Genomic DNA, 18,167 nt, shown 5'->3' on the forward strand with positions numbered 1-18,167 from the left:
ATGAGCATCATGCAGCTCGGAGGAAAAGCATCACAGGAAGTGCCTTTTTTTAATGTCTCAGCTTTTAATGCCTGTCTTTGGTTTATGTCTGCTGAAGTAGACGAATTGCATACAAAATACACACAAACTCAAATATACATATAGTAATATGTATTAAAACTGCCAGTTTAGGTTTTCCCAGACCAATTAGTGCCAGTCTGGTTATGTTGTACACAACACAAGAAGATTAAATAAAGATGGAACAAGTCCATAATGTAGACAGAGAGATATTTATTCATAGTACACAAAAGAGAAGTCATAAAATGCCCTGCAGGTCGAACTGTCAGCAGAATCTGAGAAGCTTTTGTGGTTGACATGTTTGACAAACTTGAGGGTTTCTTTGTCTCTGTAGACGAGGGCGAGGGAGTTGTCCTCCGGATAAACTGTCAGAAGCTGTGAAGACAAAAACAAAGCAATGACAATCACATTATTATTAATTTATTTACATAAAATCCCTTAGAGTGTGTTTCTGACACACTGTTAGTACTGTGATCAGCACTCACCTCTTCATCCTCCTCATTAGCAACGTAACACGTGAACCCCCCGAACTCTGACTCCCAGCCTATAAAACACAATTAAAAACACACACAATAAGTAATAATACTAATTCTTACTCTGTCTGTGTGTGTGTGTTTGTACTCACCTGTACACCCAAAAGGCAAAAGTAGGTCCAGAGCGTACTCTGCACGTGCTGCCTCTCCGTCATGCAACAGAGTGTAGCCGCCATGGGACCATCGACGCAGTTCACCACAACATACAGGTGTGCTCAGCTCTGAAAAAAACACAACAGTCAAAACACACAAACCTGGGTAGACCTGTGGCAGATGCAACCAGCCCAGGTTGACACACACCCTTCTCTCTGCTTGCATTTGCTGATTCACTTGAAGAGCCAGTGGCTTCTTCATCCCGTTCTTCTTCTGGCTTGTTCTTCCTCACTTTGTCTTCATCATTATCATCATCATCATCTGCAGGACACAGGTAGTGCAGTCGGAGGCCGGTGAAATTGGAGAGAAGCAGGAAGAAAGCCTCTGAATGAAGCAGCTCCCAACATGCACTCACACACTGAGGCACGGTTTCCAGAGAAGCCACTTCACAGCATCTGAAAGAACACAGGTAAAGTACATAAAGTCTTAAATACAATATTGGATTTAACTGAATACATTTACTTTAATTAGGTACATATTTTAGGTAGTTGGAAGTTATTACTACATTTAACGCAGTATTTTTACAGTGTGTTATGGCTGCTGAGTACTTCTTCGACTACAGACTCACCTCTTATTGGGCGGACCTCTCTTCATCCACTGAATCTGAGAGAGTCGCAGCTGTTCATTCACCTCCCTGAACTTTTCCTCCTGAAGACAAATAAATTAAAAAAATTCAGTCGACAAGAACTCGTGGACACGTCCGACAGAGAGATTCATTCATAAGAAGTTACCTTGAGAAAATCTTTGAGCTGAATTTCAGAGTTGTCCTCAAACTCCTCCTGAATCTGCTCTTGATAGGAGATGTCCAGGTACACTGGATTAACCCACTCCAGCAACAGCGTCTCCTGTCATAATACATTAACGGAGCATTATGGGACATCTAAAGTCGTTATGCTTTTAAGTTATCCATCCGTCACATTCTTGTGAAGAGGGAATTTCTTCCACAGTGTCCACTTGGAGCTCACAGAGACCCATTATACAGTACAACTAACTCAACTCAAGCTCAACAAGGCTAAATGAGGAAGCAGGTACAACATCAACTGAGCTTATAAACAAATGCACGGACAGTCGCAGATAGTAAAATATAACTGCAGTATGTACAATAATATAAAATATAATGTACACAAACCCACATCTCTCGGTATGTGTGGACTCCTCGGGACGAGGGGCTCAATATATCGAGGAGGACGCTCCAGAGACGGTCCATGAAACCAGCCGCCCAGAGACAGACGACACTTATCCTGAGACAGAACCTCTGACACCTGGAAAAACACATGTCACAGTTTCTTCTTTGGGGAAATGGCAGTCTACAAGTTTTCACCAGTTAATACCCTCTGATGGTCGTACTGGTCAAAGTAGACATCTAAACCAGAATCATTTACAAAGTGCAGTGGGAAGTTAATTTAAATTTATTTCCTATTTTTGTTGTTATTAATGACACTTTACACGTTATAACTCACTCCACGTTGAAGCTGGAGAAAATATGACCTTTGTAAATTCATTTCTTATTTTTAGGACTTTTTAAGACCTGCACATACAGTGAATTTATAAATTTTTAACTCTTTCTTACTTGGTGAAACGAGACTGGAGAAACCTCAAAGAGGACGAGCGTGTTCCAAGAGGGCACAAGTGACTTCACTATACTCTGTGGTTGGAAATTACCTGGAGACAAAAATGAAAAATATACAAGACGTCTGTTGTCAAACAGAGGAGAATTGCACCCAAACATATACAGTAGTGGGACTCACTGTCCGTTGTGTACAGGTCGAGGGTTCCCCCATCGCTGCTCTGCCAGGGAGGGACAAGATACAGAATGAAAGCAACGCGCCGCCCCTCCAGTTCATCATCATGACACAGGAGAACATCTAGAACAACAAGAGCATGTGGAGAAAATATTACAGAAGGTTAGTTACAGTGGCAAGAAAAAAGTAAGTGCAATTTCTTGGATATCTGCACAAAAAGGTCACAAATATCAACAAACACACTATTTCTAAGTCACCACATGCTGCAAGAAGACATGAAAACATCATCCAAATGGTAAAATATGGCGGAGGAAGCATCATTAGCTGAACAACTGAAGCTAATCGAATGGGTTCAGAGACAAAAAACTCGCCTTTCAGAGTATCCCAGTCGGAGCCCAGACTTCAACCCAATAGATATGGTGTGGAATGATTTCAAGATGCCCTAAGACCATGTTTGAGCTGAAGCAGTTCTGTAAGAAAGAAAAAGTCTAAAGTTCTTCCTGAACATTGTGCAGGTCTGATCCACAGCTACAGGAAACTTGCTAGAGGTTACTGCAGCCAAAGGTGGTTTAAGCAGCTATTAAAACACGGTTTCACTATCACTCTGTAGGTTTAATGGGTGAGTGTAATAAACACATGAAAGATCTGTGACTATTTGTGTTTGTTGATATTTGTGACTTGGGTGAATTCAGATCACATTTTCATCATCAATTTTTCCAGAAAACCAGGATATTGCACTTACTTTTTCTTTCAACGTTATAAAACAGCCTAACTCTGTGATTTTTAGTACTTAGCTGACCTGTATACTCGTATCTGGCACAAGAAATATCAACTGTTGGCTCCAGTTCGACCCCCAACACGTCACCAAGCCAGGAGCGGAAACGCCCAAACAGAGCTGTCCTGAAAACAGTGAGGCAGAAAAATAAAAATAATTATTAAACACGTACACAAAGTTAATGTTTGCACAAAAACAATAGAAAATCATTTTTACTTATTAAACATTTGTACATTACAGCAGCACATTGACACGTAAACAAGAGGGAAACAAAAAAGAGCTGTTTGAACAATTAGATCATGTAAATAAAAAATATAACTCTGAAAATGCTCAAACTGTCTGACAAAACATGAACATTCAAATTATTTAAGAGGAAAATTATGAAAAGTCTGAGGGACTGATGAACACTGATATAAAATTCAATAAATAAATCTACACACCTCTATTGTACTGATACTAAAGAGAGATCAGAGAATACAATCACTATATATTTGTTAGGTTGTTTATTCACATAGTAGTAAAGTATAATATGTAAACATTGTAGAATCTGTTTTGTTTTGTATTATTGTAACTTAAATATTTCCATTCATTTCAATACAGACACTGAAGCTGATCCTTTAAACTACATAATAAAATGAGAAACTCTCAGCACTGAATGTTCCACTGCATGACAGCCTGCCATGACATTTTGTTGTGGCATAAATAATAAATGATCACAACAGGAGGCTGCGATTGTGTCTTTAATTATGGTTTTTATTCTCCACAGTTGCATTTCTTCAGTAGGTGCAGCAGTGTATAATCACAGATATGTATTTAGAAGAAACTCCACATTGCTTGTTGAGTTAATAATTAAATTAAATAACTTTAATTTTCTACATAATTTTTCTATCTGGCTAATATGTGAGTCTTTAATGCATTGACTAAAAATCATAATTCTTTTACTGCTCCATAATATTTATGTAATTTGTCTGAACAACACACATCTTTAAAGACTAAAAAGGACACATAACTAACACCCGCATTGTTTTTGGTCAAATTTTTGCCTCTTTGTGGACATTTAATGTGTATTTTTGGTCCCTTTTTGTATCTTCTTGTTTCATTTTTTTTTTGTCTTTAGGATCATTTTATGTATATTTTTGGTCAACTGTTGTGTGATTGTGGCCACTTTATTTCTATTTTGTTGTTTTTGTGTGTGTTTCTGGATATTTTGTGTCTATTTGACGTAATTTAGTTTCTTTTAACCTTGTTTTTAAAGTAAAAAATGCTAACATTTACTTCATGTAGAGGCTTTGGTCCAGGGGCCAAGAGGTACACCCGTGTGCGGTAATCCATCTAAGGTTACAATGTGTGTGCTGAGTTCTGTAACCAGACTTAAGGAAAAACACATTTTCTGCTGAAGCCAGGATTATATTCATGATGTTGTGCTCACAGGTGATTAACTGCAGCTGAATCCTTATTCCATTACTGCACAGTCCTGATGTTAATGCAAATTTTGGGAGAAATACTAAGCAGATGGCAGACGTAAGCTCTGGCTCCACCTGGTGGAGCTAAGAAATATAATTTTATTCTTATATTTATTCAGCTTTTCAGAAGAATAACTCAACTCTGTCAGTTTATAGATACAAAATTAGTTCTGATAAACAATCTCTGCCACGTAGGGCTGAGCAATTGAGTTAAAAATATTATTACAATATATTGTGTTATCATGAGGGACAGGCTGAAAGATGAGGTTAGACAGAAAGGTTGTTCGGACATGTTTAAAAGAGAGATGAACATATTGGTAAAAGGATGCTGAGGTTGGAGCTGCCAGGCAGGAGGTCTAGAGGAAGACTAAAGAGGAGATTTATGGATGTAGTGAAAGAGGACATGCAGAGGAAAGGGTTAAATAGAGGCAGGTGCTTCGCTGTGGCGACCCCTGATAAGGAACGGCTGAAAAGAAAAGAAGATTGTGTCATGTTGATAAGTGTTCATAATTATACATATATAAATTTAATAGCATTGGCAAGGAAGGAAATGTATTATTATGTTATGGTGAGATACACTAAATGTAATGTTGATAATAAAATGTTTGTCGTTTATGTCGTACATAAATCCCAAATCCTTTGGAGTGGTGCTGAAATGATGTGACCTGTGTTGTGAGACTGGCTCTTTAGCTGCTAAATGCTCCACTGAGCTCACCAGCTGCTCTCTAATAGTGTCAGTATGCTGTTGTCATTTATTAGGTCGTTCTTATGAATACCTTCATTATAGCTGCTTTAAAGAAAACTAGATTCTGTCAGGTGAGAATGAGGATTTTAATTTACTATGCTTTGGTGGGTTTTGGTGCAGATTAATTAGTGGTTAATTTATAGGGTGGTGGTTCAACCCCAGCTGTTGAGAATCAGACACCATGTTGTTAAAACAGTTTACAAAATTATCAGTGTAATGTAAGTAGATATTATCCTATGTGTTCTGCTTGCAGCTCATCTAGAAAGAGTGGTTTACGTCGTCAGAACAACAGCCGCTATCGACATTTCATGTTCTTCATCATCTATCATTAACTCTAAGACAAAAAACCTGCACAAACACAGATCAGGTATGATGCATAAAGACATAAGTACAAGATATCTGTTACCTGAGTCCTGCGATGTAAGGCTCTGTTCTCTTCTTCAAGTCTTCCGACTGCACAGAAACAACAACAACACGGTAAAGACTATAGCACAACAGCACAATAACCCACTGGATTGAATCAGTAAATCAGTAAATTGATCAGTTTCACCGTTACCTGTTTAAATTTGTAGAGATCATTTGACTTCTCGTGGAAGTTGAGCTCCAGCAGTTCCCTCTGCAGATTTTCTACAAATGCCTCGCTGCTGAGGAAGTTCTTGATGATGCAGTGAGGGAAAGGGTGGCAATCCAACTCAAGATCACCTGCACAGCAATAACAAGTATTTACATATATACACCCCCAATGGATGAAATATTATCTGAACCCTATTACAAGGTGGAAAGAGACAAAGCATGACACATTTACAACCCCAATCTTTCTAAATACTGGAAGAAAACTAGATGCTCATGAGCAAAACAATGTAGAAAATTAAATTAAAATCTGCTATAACACAGAGAGACAATATGGAAGTTAGTGATTTCTGCAGTGGTCTAAGGTGATATATGTTTATAAGCTGTTGTGATCAACATAATCATATCTTCTATCAGCAATGAAAGTAAAAGTTCTTGAACTGAGAAAATATTTACTAAAGTAAAAACACAGAAGTATACTTAAACGTAACAAAAGTAATACAAAATAAGGCACATCATTACTGATGCATATAGTAAACGTAATGTCACTTGTACTGATCCATAATAATATATCATTAATTATTAGTTGATTATATCATAAACAATCTGCATCTGTGAGGTAACTAGTAACTAAAGGGCCAAACTGAATGTAGTGAATATTTACTCTGACTTCTACGATTCATTAAAAATAACTTAATATAGAAATACACCAGTAAAATTAAAAGTTTGTGTGCGTCATGTGTCAGCTTCGACTTACAGTAGTATATGAGTAATGCGTTCCTCTAGAAATTCATTAACCAGCTGCGTTTGAGAAACTCGGGCGCTCGCTTACAAATTCATACAGCTGTTATGACTGCACTTCCAAAATCCTCATACACTCACCTAACGATCTGGATTATATCATGTGCAGTTCAATAAACTATAAATTAGATTTTGTATTTTCTCTCCGAGCCGCGAATCTGTTTTCTATACAGGTAGTTGACCGGCCGCCATCTTTGTTATGATTCGTAAACATGGTCGCATCTTGAGAAAACTAGTCAAAATAATTTTTATCTTTCAGTGAATCTATCATCTTATCAACCAGATGGTTACAATAGTCTTTGTCACATCTATAAATCCATTCAGAAAAACGGTAGGTGTTCATAAACGACCATCTGGGTTTCGAAACAACGTCAGTTAATTATCTTTGACAAGAAACGGAAGGTGAATCTGTGAGGGCATGCGGACACATGAGAAACAGAAACTGAATCTAACCATAGAACAACAACCATCACTGTTACAACATGTCACAGACCGATAGGTCCAGACGAACCGGGCCGGCGGTTGTTTACTTTACCGTGGCTGCAGTGGCTCCTCCGGCTCCACGCCTCCTTCACTGCGCTCTTCACCTGCTCGTCTTCAACCCACGAACAAAGTTCAGCTGCTTCCTCACATTTCTTCTTCTTTTTCTTCTTGTCTTGTTTCCTACACTCGTCCTGTTGTCGTTTAGATGCCATGACAGGACCTATCCGGTCTAAAACCAGGTTCACAGGCACTTTATGAAACGATTTGACAACTCTCACTGTAGCGGCATGTGTGGATCAAAATGGCCCGTCTGTCGCGGGTGAGTGACGTCGTAAGATGCCGACAAACGTACCCCGAGCACTGACTGTCAGGTAGCATTAGACTGATGGAAGTGTTTATAAGTTGGTAAAATGTTTTCTCGTAGATTTGTTGGAGATTTATTATATTTTCTTGTGTGAACATTTCATTCAGTCCATCTTTACTCAAAAATATGTTTTACTTAAACACCAACTGGTTAAATCTGTTGGGATGTTAACATTATAGCCTTATGAGCTGCAGTAGTGAAATATTAATAATGGAATATTAATATAAATTACTTCCCAAGGAGTTTTAAGTTTACTTTGAATCATCCACTCTTTGAATGTTATAAAAACATACTCAAATGACTACTTTATTAAAAATAAAAAACATTGTTACAGGTTAAAACTGGAAACTCAATGTTGTAGTTTGTTTAATCAAACATTGGCCTCCTCTGCAAGGACATAAAACCTGACTCAGAACACACTCAAATACAGACTTATTTGTACTACAAAAACTAGTAGATTTCAAGGTTTAAAAAAAAAAAAAAAAAAGAAAGAAAAAAAAAACATAACACAAACAGACACATGACATTTTCATTTTCTTCTAACAGTATCAACAGCCCTGTGAACTGTCAATATACCTGACAAGACAAACTTTTCTTTTGTGAAAGTAGTTTTTTCCCGCATCGTTTCTCATCTTGAAGCTTCACTCAGACGCAGCTGCACTCACAGAGACAGCCAGATGTTTTCCTGCTCACTCACGTCAGTTGTAGATAAAGTTGAACCTATAACAACAAATCATGGTTGTTAACAGTCAACCAATCACAAAAACCATGTGCCTTTTGCAATTTATTTTATATAAACACAATCATTTGTTTTAATCAGCATGATTAGAAAGAGCTACATTCTTACATGTCAGTTCTATCTTTAAGGATTTAGGGATCCATGACCAAACGATACCTGCTCAAGAGCTGCGGTAGACTGGAAATGATTGGTCCGTATCCAGGAGCATTGTCATAAAGTTCAAACAATGGTGCTGCCACCAGTTTATAGTTCTTGGGGACAGCAAACAGCGCTGAGAACACATGAACCACAGGTTTCAAAACAAAAACAATGACACCTATTATTAATGTGTCTCTACTCTCCTTTTTCATCTATTAAAACAATCTATTCTAATGTAACATCACAAGTTACTGACCTTTTTCCTGCAGCTGAACCAGGAAAAGCTTCTTATGCTCCTTAGGTTTGGTGATATGAGCTGGAATATAGGGATACTGCAAGACAAGTTCAGTTCACGTTAAAAGCAGTGACATTCGAATCATGATTATAAACTGATGCAGTTGATACAGACTTTTAAAATCTGTGTTCGTTTTTTGATAGAATTAGCACAACGAGCACAGAATGGGTATAGGTGTGCACTTACCTGTGGAGGCTCAAAGTTGGGACGCCACCAGTTGCCAATACAGTCGTCAATTACCCAGTCCTGCTTCACCCCATCTTGTCGCCCGAGGATCTAACGTACAAACAAAATTAAAAACGTTTAAACTAACGTCTAAACTAACAATCATCACAGCAATGAGAAGCTTGCTAAACTGTGGTGTGACGTAGCTACCTCAGTCATCAGACGCTTCAGACCCTCCACCTCATCTTCTCCTGGACTCAGCTCTCCACCGGGCCTGCAGGAGAGACCAAACAGTCAGACGACTACTCTGTTCATCCATACAGGAGCCTCCAAACGTTAAATACTCACAGTTTGAAGAAAGTTGTTCCCAGCTGCAGCAGCAGCACGTGAGGCAGCCTGTGTTCGTGGACAATGAGAACACCCTCCACTGTCCTCCGCATCCCCATTTTATCAAATTCCTCCCTCATCCTCTGGAACCGGGCTGCCACTGAACTGTCCTTCTCATACAGAGGCTCCTTGGTACCGAATGTGTAGTTAGTGAGAGGGTATCTGAAGTAAAAATACACATGAAAACTCAGTAAGTATGTGTATGTGGGTATGCTATAAAAAGTACATTTTTTAAATGTGAAGCCCAAAGTGATGCAGACAGAAAACGTGTAGTGTGTAGAAAAGAATTGGGGGTTTTATTCACGTAAAATGAACAAAATAAAGTGTACAAAAAATGTTGACTTTAGCATAGTATCCGTTTTTAAAAATGGGATTACAAAATTTTGTTGTAGCTAATAAATTATTTTTTTAGAAATAACTACTGACTGAAATAAAGAACAAATGTTTCTAACAGCATATTAAATAATGTTTTGATATTCTCCGTTTTTCATTCCTATTTCTAACTAATATTATTGAACACCTTAACATGGTCTGACTGAATTTAGTTGAAACTATATCTGAAACAAACTGACATCAAAGTTGGCGACTGCCTTTTCCTGATGGAGTGATAACAAGCTACCTTTCCACAGATTTCTGTGGGTTAATTAATCTGTAGAGGAAAAGCTGTTTGTACTTAGATAGAACACAAATAATACAACAACTACAATACAGAGTAAAATAAAACAGCTTAAAACTTGATTTTGAGCACCTCTAAGACTTGTGCCACAAGATGGAGGCTCCAGTGAACAGTAGTTCAATTTCTACCAATTCAAAAATGTTAAATATCTGCTGGCTCCAAAACAATACACTTTATTCTGCAGGATATTACAACAGACATTTTTGTTATATTTTCTGGCATTTTACAGACAAAACAAATAAAGTTAATCTGCCTTAAAAGATCAAAAAAGGTTTTAAACAGCTAAAGGGAAGGTCGTTGAAGTTGGCTTCAGATTCGTGGCTTCCTATTGCCAATTAAAGAAAGACAAGGATTCTTTTCTTTCTTTTTTGTACCTAATGTGACTTAATGTTTGTTTTGTTTTCTTCTTTAATTACTTAATCCAAATTTAACAAATCTAGGTTTAGTAGTTTTTGGTTTTGTGTCTGAAGTGGTCTAGAGATGATACAAAGAGAAGACTCCCTCCTCCAGTTTACATTAGAGATTCGACAGACTAATGGTTGTTAAATAATCCATGATTGTTAAATAATCCATGATTGTTAAATAATCCATGATTGTTGGATAATCCAGTCCAAACAATAAACACAATAAAAAAAACTGCAAATATTTATTTTTCTTTCAACTAAATTGGAGGGTACGAATGCGAGGCCAACTTCACTGACTAGTTGAACGGGATTTTGAACGCTGCTCTCTACAGTCGGTGCCCGGTGACTAACAGGTACATGTGGCCACCGACCACCGACCACCGACCACCGGCTACATGTGCATTATTAGTCGACGTGAACTCACAGGTTGATGGTCCTCTCCAGGGTGAGCGGTTTAGCGGGCCCGCTCATGTATTTGTTCCCGAACTGAACGGCACCACCGCGCGGCCAGCCGGTGGACGAGCGACTGGGAGGCACGACCGACATGTCTCCTGCAAATGTACCTCCGTCGGTAGCTGCTTTCTACCTCACCGGATCACCTTAATAGCGCAAGAAAGTCTCAGCACTGGCGCGGACGGTCCACAACAATTTCTCTGCTGCCGTCGGTTCCCTCGGTTGTCCTCTTCCGGGTAAAGTCTGTGCGGTGTGCCCGCTAGCGACGCCTGCTGCTCCGGATGATGAGCACCAGCAGGTACCGATACAAAACGTGGGCTTCCCTTTGCGTTTGCACACTTTAGTAGATCTGCCTTTTTATTCATCACTTTAAACTCACATACCCAACAAGACATAGGGAAAATGTTTTAAGACATTTTTGCCTATAATTACTAAAAAAAATACTCTAATACACTAATATTGTCTAAAATTTTCCTTTATATATGTCTAAGACATATTGATTTGACACAGTTAATAAGAATGGTAAGTCCCAAAATTCACACTGTGTCAGGATAAAAACCAAGTGTGTGTGACCAAGAACCCAGCGATCTCTCAGATCAGATTATTAGTCATCTACAGAGATGGGAGACCGTGGAAGAGAGACGACCATCTCTCACTCCATCCATCAGCTCTTTATGTTAAAGTGGTTTGATGGAAGCTACAGGACAGAGATCATCATCTGGTGAAGAACGGGGTTGGCAGCTTAAAGAAAGCCTCTTTTTTTCAGGTCCAGTCACAATACTCACAACCTTAGACCTTTCAGCAAGACAGTGATCTAAAGCAAACAGCCAAGTCAACACTGGAGTAGTGTCTGACGCCTGTACGTGGTCCACTTAAAGCCCAGACCTAAAACCCACAGAAGATCTGTTGAAAGACCTAAAGTTGACTAGAGAAGATTTGGACTGTACGTTTGTCATTTGGACTTATTGAGCATAGAGTGATGAGCAGAAATTATAGTTTTATCTATTCAAGATGATTGAATTAGACAGTGTGTGAATCCAGCTCAGTTATTACCGTTTAGCTATGAAATATGATCTATTGTTAATGATTACACATATTTGGCAGAACAAAAGCTCTTTATCTCACTGAGAAAACCAAAAACAACCCAGGCTTATTATATAACTGTGAATTGTTTTTTCATACACAACAGAAACTTCACACTTGCCAAAACACTCTAATTTCTATCTGGCAGACGGAGTCGTTTTAGAAAGGAGATATAATGAATGTTATGTTGAAGTGCAGAGAAACAAAAAAGGTTTAAGTTTTAGAGCGCATCTAACATCAGAAGAGGAAATCCTAATGTGATATGTTTAATTTTTTTCCTCCTCACTGTCTATTCAAAACTAAATATGATTCTATTTGCAAATTAGATATCAGAAAGCATTTTGTTTGGATAAGTGATATATAACCGCCTGTTATCTCTATGACAACTGAGGAAGCCCACGAGTGCCACAAATGCTAGCAAGTGTAAATTGAGTCCAGATTTTATAGGCAGAAAAAACAGAGCAGAGGGACGCAGTTAATTCGATATTCCATTTAATAGTCATATCTATGTCTCTTATCCATCTATTGTAAACATGGTGTAATTAACCACAGTAGTTCTCTTATGGTACATAATCATATGTGCGATGCAAAAAAATGTCAAACATAAGTTAAAAAAGGACAAAGACACTGCTGGATCTGTTGATTACACCACACATCACACCAAGGGGATCTCAGTTCTTTGGTCCAGTGGCCCACCCTCTGTGGTGTGCTGCTGTAATGTGATGGTCCCTGTAGGAAGTGCCATGGATCGAACCCCACCCTTCCCCTCTGCCCTTTACTGTGGCCTCTCCTGCCCCTGTCACAGTAGTTGGTCCCGTATTTTTCCATTTCTCTATTTTTATTTAATTATTTCTCACTCACTGATTTATCTTGTTGTTGTTTTAGACTCTCTATCGCTTCCTCATCGCTGCACCGCACACTCTCTATCCCTGATGGAGGTGCAGTCGTTGTGTCTTCTTCAGTTTTCACGCTTTCTTCCTGGGCTTCTTTTCTTGTTTCTTTACTGTTGACCTCTGTGGGTTTCTCATTGTCATCCTTACTCTTCTTCCCGCCATCATCCTTGTTTTCACCCATCTCAGTTTGAACAATCTCAACCTTGTCGGCTGTTGAGGGAGAAAAACCACAAAACACACTATTCAGCATCGAGCTACACACGATACATGTTAAAGCAGAGAAATAAATATGTGCAAACATTACCTGTGGCCTTCTCTGCAGGCTCCACACTGGACCTTCCTCCAGGGGATGTCTGCAATTCATTATCTTGGACTGTATTATCACTAGAGGGAACTGGACTGGTCAAATGTTGAGAAGCAGCAGTTGAGTTATCAGGAAGGGAGGAGATGGTTGGGATTGCTATGGTAGTGCTGACATTGTTAATGTGTGGTGGGTCTGAGTCAGTCGCAAGTGGGGAGCTAATTGCAGCTGTGGTTGCTGAGCTGGTGGTGTAAGTGTTGTCTGTACGGGTTGATCGGGAGATGGTGGGAGTGGTGTCGGTGGGGGTTGTTTCACTAGAAGAGGTGGAGGGAGCAGAGACATCAGCGGGTATCAGGGTGGCTGACTGAGAGACAGAGCTCATGGTGGTGGTTGAAGGGAGGGTGGAGGAAGTTGTCATGGTGGTGTCAGGTAAAGCTGTGTCACTTGGAGATGCAGTTTTGGGGACTGATGAATCTGGAGTTACTGCACTAGTGGAGATACGTAAGCCATCACTAGCTTCAGTAACTGAATCAGTGGTTGTAGATAAGCCTGATATCGGCATGCTTGATATGGTGGTGGAGGGTGAAGAAGATGTGGCGATGACAGATGTAGCTGCATCACCACCATCAGCAGGACCAGCATCAACTGAGAGAATAACATTTGGCTCTGGCAAAGTCAATTCAGTTGACATATTTGTTGATGCTGTGACTGAACTCTCATCGCCGGGAGCAGAAGCAGTTTCCAAGGTGGTAATGGAGGGCGTACTTATTGTTGCTGAGCTGGAAGTGACAGGGAGGCTCGGATTAATGGACTCAGAGGAAGTGGAAGTAACTGAGGCAGTGGCGGGGGGCTCTGGGGGTGTAGTGGAGCTTGTAGTGGTTGTTGGAAAGGTAGAGATGGGTAGTTCAGTAGTAGTAGCTTCAAGGACAGAGGTTTTGCTGTCAAGCTCTGTAGCATTCGTAGGTGTTGTAGCTGCTGCAGCAGGGTCAACAGAGTCAGTGCATATTTCTGTGTCGGAGGCAGTTACAGTACTTGAAGGGCAAAAACTGGCTGAGTCAGGGATTGAGTTTGAGACTGTAGGAGCTGTGGTAGCAGGAGGAGGAGGAGACGGAACTGCAGTTGGACTGGGTTTAGTGGGCGTGTGTGTCTCTGCTTCTTGTATTTGGGTTAGCTCGTTCTCAGGTGTGTTGCGGCCAGATGTTGTTGGGGGGGGACCTGGCTTGAGAACTGGCTTTGGAAGCAAAGCAGGTTTTCCAGCTGACTCGTGTGCTGACACACTTGGCCGAATTTGATGCCTCGTATCTGAAGAAAAACACGAATGTGCGAACGGTTTAGTATATTTTATACTGTAAATATGAGTCATGTTTATGTTTGTTTGTGTTTTACCCGCTGATGCAGACATCGTTCGAGGTTTTGAGAAAGTCGGAGGTGGCTCAGGTTTACTGTCAATGATAGTACCTGAGATACAAAGATCATTTAAATCTTATTTTACCAGAGGAATTAAATACGTATAATCTCCTTATAATAGATAGAGAACAGTTAAATCCTGCAGCTTGTCTTATCAGCACAGTGTCTGAGATTTTAAATCTTTTAATTGTGAACTGATCAATGTGAAAAGATCTCTCTTAAAGATTTAATCATGTTACACATCAAAACAGATAAAAGGACGTACCTTCAGATTCAGCTTTTTTCATCTCTCCCTCCTGATTCTACAAAAATAAAAGATGAATTTTAGCACCTTTTGAAGACTCCTTTGGTAAACCTATGTAAATTCTCACATTCACACACCTGTGTCTCTCCTGGCTGTGGTTTGGAAACTCCAATACGTTGAAGCATGAGATGGAGTTTCTGTTCAAAGCTATGTTGGCCTTCAAATTGTTTCTGAAATGGGTGACGGCAGAGTAACTGAGTCAAAGTGTAGCCATTAATCTAAATCTATATATGACTTAAGCCTGGATAGCACTCACCTTTGAGTTGTTTCTGGCATTAGTAGTCCCTGCTGCTGCTGATCCAGACAGTAAAATGAGAGACTGGGACTTCCCCTCTCTGAGAGCTCGGCGGGGAGGCACCGCTTCACCCCTCAGTGGCAGAGCACTGGGAACAGGTGTCTCCTGAACAGCTGACTCTTCGCTGACACCGCTGGGTTGTTCTTTCACTTTCTCCTTTTCATTTTCCTTGTCGTGTTCCTTCACTCTGTCCTTATCTTTTTCTTTCTCAGCTCTGGCAACCTCCCTCAGCGGGCGAATGAGATCAGCGATGGAGGTCTTTTTGGGTCGCCCCTCGTGGCTTGCCTCCGATTTCAAACCTCGTTTCTTTTTGAGTGTAAAAAAATCACCAAGCTTCCTCCTGAGTGTTTTTGTTGGAGGTGGACAAGGGACAGAGCTGGCAGGAGCCACTTCGTGCACCGTGATAGATTCATCATCTTGCCTTTTCCTTTACAAAAGATGATGTATATCAAATCTAGGTCATTACAGGTTTGTTAACGCAGTATTGCTAGTAGAGTTCCTTCGTATTTAAATAATTTGGGAGCTGTGATACTCACAGTGTATCAGAAGGAAGTACTCTTTTAGTAAAGAACTCTTCAACTCCTTCATCCACTCGCCCCATGAGCTCAAGGACTTCATTTTCACTCTCAATTATTGTCTCCTAATTACAGCACAGAAAACACAGATGTTTAACACCAAAGACCAAACAAACTGATTCTGAAGAGCAACTTACATCACATGTAACTTTACATTACATAACCCTCACCTCTGAAAATCCCACACGCTTTGGCACAAGTGCTTCTTCTGCCTCTATAGGTGTATTCTGGTTTGAATCTCTGAGATAGTCATGCTACACACCACCCTCCTGGGAGTCAGTTGCTCAGTAACGTACAATGGGGGGGCGTCGCTGGATTTTACATGCAAAATCAAAGCAGGATAACTCATTTTGCCAATGTAGGTAATGTGATATCAAAACTGCAGCTAGACAGCGTTGATCGTTTTTACATCTGTGCGAACAAGTAGCAATAAAATCCAGGAGGTTGACTGCAGTACACAAAATTAGCAGAAGACACTGTTACATGATATCCTACCAGGGGAATTGCTTGGATTTTGTCTCCCTGGCCATTTGTCTCCTAGGGAGTGACTACATGTTCTGTGACAACATGATCAGCTCAGTGGAAAATGGAGATGATCACTCTACATTTGATTCAGTGATTTTTATTTTTTTTTTTTTTTCAGTGAGAGCGAGCAAAGACCAAACTGACACCCGCTTCGTGCACAATCGTCATGCTTTTTCACACAGAAAATACAAAGTGTGGTTTCTACAAACAGCTGGTCACCGGTACAATGGGACTGCCTTATTCAAGCAGGGACCAGGCATCTTTTACAGCTCTCCCCCTCCATCCATCCCTTCCCCCTGCCTATCCCCTCTGTACCCTATTACATCTCTCCCCCCTTCCATTTTCTCTCCACACACCACCTTTCACACTCCATTTTTTAAAAACCTCTCTCTGATCCTTCACCACAGTACCTGCGGTCTGCTGGGACGATAGTTCAGTTTTTGTCGGTGAGGTCTCGGTCTGCTCTGGGTGTAGTGCCTGAGCGCTGGTCCGCCCAATGGCAGCTCCATCGGAGAGACACGGCACGCTGTTGCCGTGGAGCTCTGTTGCCGTGGATCTGTTGCTGAGGCACCGTTGCTAAGAGCAGGAGCTCCAGCAGTATGTAATGCCTCCACCGAGGTGGGAGGGACCAAGCAGGCTAGACTGACAGATCTGACAACAGAGCCTCGCCTTTCTCTGCACCCCTCCTCTCAGGAAAACCATGAGAAAAAGATTGTGATAAAATAAGAAGAGGCAGAGAAAGAGAGGCGCAAAAGTGACCACACTGCAGGATTTGTTTTAGCCCTGCATCCTGGTCTATGATAATATATGAATATATTGCAATGGAAGAAGCTAAAATGAACACAGTGTTCTGTTGGTTATGTAACAAATTAATAATTTATTTTATATGCGCCAAAGATGCTTTGAAATGCTAGAAATGACAGACTGACCCACTTGATTCTGATTAGTGTGGAAATACACATGGTGGTGTTAATAAAAATCTTAGCATGAAATATCTGAGCATCTAAATCTTAACATCTAATGAAGAAAACGGTCCTAAATAATCCTGAGAGGATTCATAGTACTCTGTAAGACTTCCTCAAGAACAGTAAAATGCACACACCCACAAGCGCCAGATCCTATGTTGCTTAATTAAAGTCATTATTCCTGTGAGAGCAAGTGTTCCAGGTTTCGTGAGGACTGTGTTGTCTGATTTGAATATAGTCAAATCAGGAGACTCAGTTCCTGGTCTGAAATCTTTGACATAAACGAACCATTTACATTGGCAAAAATGCTACATGTCACTTAACACTGAAGCGTCACTGTCATAGTTTGATAAACTATCATAGAGATCACATTTCTTTCTTTCTCAACTGAACACAGCAACACAGAAATAACTTGCTTCTTGTATGAACATGTCAGGTTTTCCACATTGAGTAATATGATATCAGCTATCAGCCTAATAAACCTATAACTGCTTAGTCTGTCACCTACAGGAAAAAGTCAGTTATTTAAAATAACTGTGTGTGTCAGGTTAGATCACACTGATGTTAGTTTTTGAAGCTTGGATATCATGTTTTCCTTGTTTTATTTGTATCATGATAATTAGATTTTGCCTACTCTTGTACAATAAATGTATCATGTATCCCTTTTACGTTTGTGTTTGTCATACACCAATAGGCTGACAAAAGACTAAGCAGTATTCTTAGGTCATATAGATCATGTTAAGCATACAGCAGTTTAATGAGTTGTGAAATCACCTCAAAAAAAAAAAACAAATTGGCCGTCACGTAAGGGAAAGCAAAAGAAAATAATACTGCAGCCTTATAATCATTTATGAGGCTTGAAAGCAACCAGAAAGC

General features: G+C 40.0%; 3 protein-coding genes across 4 annotated transcripts; all 3 read right to left on the minus strand.

Annotated features, from left to right (window-relative positions):
* Window positions 1–62: 62 nt before the first annotated feature.
* ogfod1 (2-oxoglutarate and iron-dependent oxygenase domain containing 1) lies at window positions 63–7,631 on the minus strand. Its single transcript, XM_026377489.1, has 13 exons — window positions 7,375–7,631; window positions 6,025–6,170; window positions 5,875–5,921; window positions 3,285–3,385; window positions 2,492–2,608; window positions 2,314–2,405; window positions 1,877–2,005; window positions 1,475–1,588; window positions 1,312–1,391; window positions 891–1,138; window positions 683–811; window positions 543–601; window positions 63–432 (listed from the first exon to the last, which is right to left on the minus strand). The coding sequence occupies exons 1-13, from the start codon at window positions 7,532–7,534 to the stop codon at window positions 271–273; spliced, it is 1,584 nt and encodes a 527-aa protein (XP_026233274.1). The 5' UTR covers window positions 7,535–7,631; the 3' UTR covers window positions 63–270.
* A 404-nt stretch (window positions 7,632–8,035) lies between these two features.
* On the minus strand, window positions 8,036–11,173 carry nudt21 (nudix hydrolase 21). Of its 2 annotated transcripts, none has more exons than XM_026377540.1 (7): window positions 10,915–11,173; window positions 9,372–9,572; window positions 9,234–9,297; window positions 9,045–9,134; window positions 8,820–8,895; window positions 8,582–8,696; window positions 8,036–8,406 (listed from the first exon to the last, which is right to left on the minus strand). In XM_026377540.1, exons 1-7 carry the CDS (start codon window positions 11,034–11,036, stop codon window positions 8,385–8,387), a joined length of 690 nt encoding a protein of 229 aa, XP_026233325.1. In that variant the 5' UTR covers window positions 11,037–11,173; the 3' UTR covers window positions 8,036–8,384. The 2 variants fall into 2 exon arrangements, with proteins under 2 accessions (XP_026233325.1, XP_026233324.1); XM_026377539.1 differs by having other exon boundaries at window positions 8,534–8,696.
* Window positions 11,174–12,543: 1,370 nt separating this feature from the next.
* LOC113174047 (flocculation protein FLO11-like) lies at window positions 12,544–16,883 on the minus strand. Its single transcript, XM_026377704.1, has 8 exons — window positions 16,737–16,883; window positions 15,763–15,866; window positions 15,188–15,653; window positions 15,009–15,101; window positions 14,893–14,929; window positions 14,607–14,678; window positions 13,224–14,522; window positions 12,544–13,129 (listed from the first exon to the last, which is right to left on the minus strand). Exons 1-8 carry the CDS (start codon window positions 16,833–16,835, stop codon window positions 12,873–12,875), a joined length of 2,427 nt encoding a protein of 808 aa, XP_026233489.1. The 5' UTR covers window positions 16,836–16,883; the 3' UTR covers window positions 12,544–12,872.
* Between the last annotated feature and the right edge of the window lie 1,284 nt (window positions 16,884–18,167).

This window comes from Anabas testudineus, chromosome 3 (genome assembly GCF_900324465.2).
Source record: "Anabas testudineus chromosome 3, fAnaTes1.2, whole genome shotgun sequence".
In the NCBI taxonomy this organism is placed as follows: Eukaryota; Metazoa; Chordata; class Actinopteri; order Anabantiformes; family Anabantidae; genus Anabas; species Anabas testudineus.

Bases quoted from the DNA above. Each gene is read 5' to 3' on its own strand.
- ogfod1 (XM_026377489.1), bottom strand. From the start codon at position 7,534: ATGGCATCTAAACGACAACAGGACGAGTGTAGGAAACAAGACAAGAAG. The intron at 2,406-2,491 runs GTGAGTCCCACT...TTTTGTCTCCAG, and splicing joins CGACCTGTACACAACGGACA to GTAATTTCCAACCACAGAGT. The intron at 1,589-1,876 runs GTGGGTTTGTGT...GTATTATGACAG, and splicing joins GTCCACACATACCGAGAGAT to GAGACGCTGTTGCTGGAGTG.
- nudt21 (XM_026377539.1), bottom strand. From the start codon at position 11,036: ATGTCGGTCGTGCCTCCCAGTCGCTCGTCCACCGGCTGGCCGCGCGGT. The intron at 8,896-9,044 runs GTAAGTGCACAC...CTTGTCTTGCAG, and splicing joins CCAACTTTGAGCCTCCACAG to TATCCCTATATTCCAGCTCA. The intron at 8,697-8,819 runs GTCAGTAACTTG...ATGTGTTCTCAG, and splicing joins GGTTCAGCTGCAGGAAAAAG to CGCTGTTTGCTGTCCCCAAG.
- LOC113174047 (XM_026377704.1), bottom strand. From the start codon at position 16,835: ATGGAGCTGCCATTGGGCGGACCAGCGCTCAGGCACTACACCCAGAGC. The intron at 15,654-15,762 runs GTGAGTATCACA...TCTTTTGTAAAG, and splicing joins GTACTTCCTTCTGATACACT to GAAAAGGCAAGATGATGAAT. The intron at 14,679-14,892 runs GTACGTCCTTTT...TTTGTATCTCAG, and splicing joins GAAAAAAGCTGAATCTGAAG to GTACTATCATTGACAGTAAA.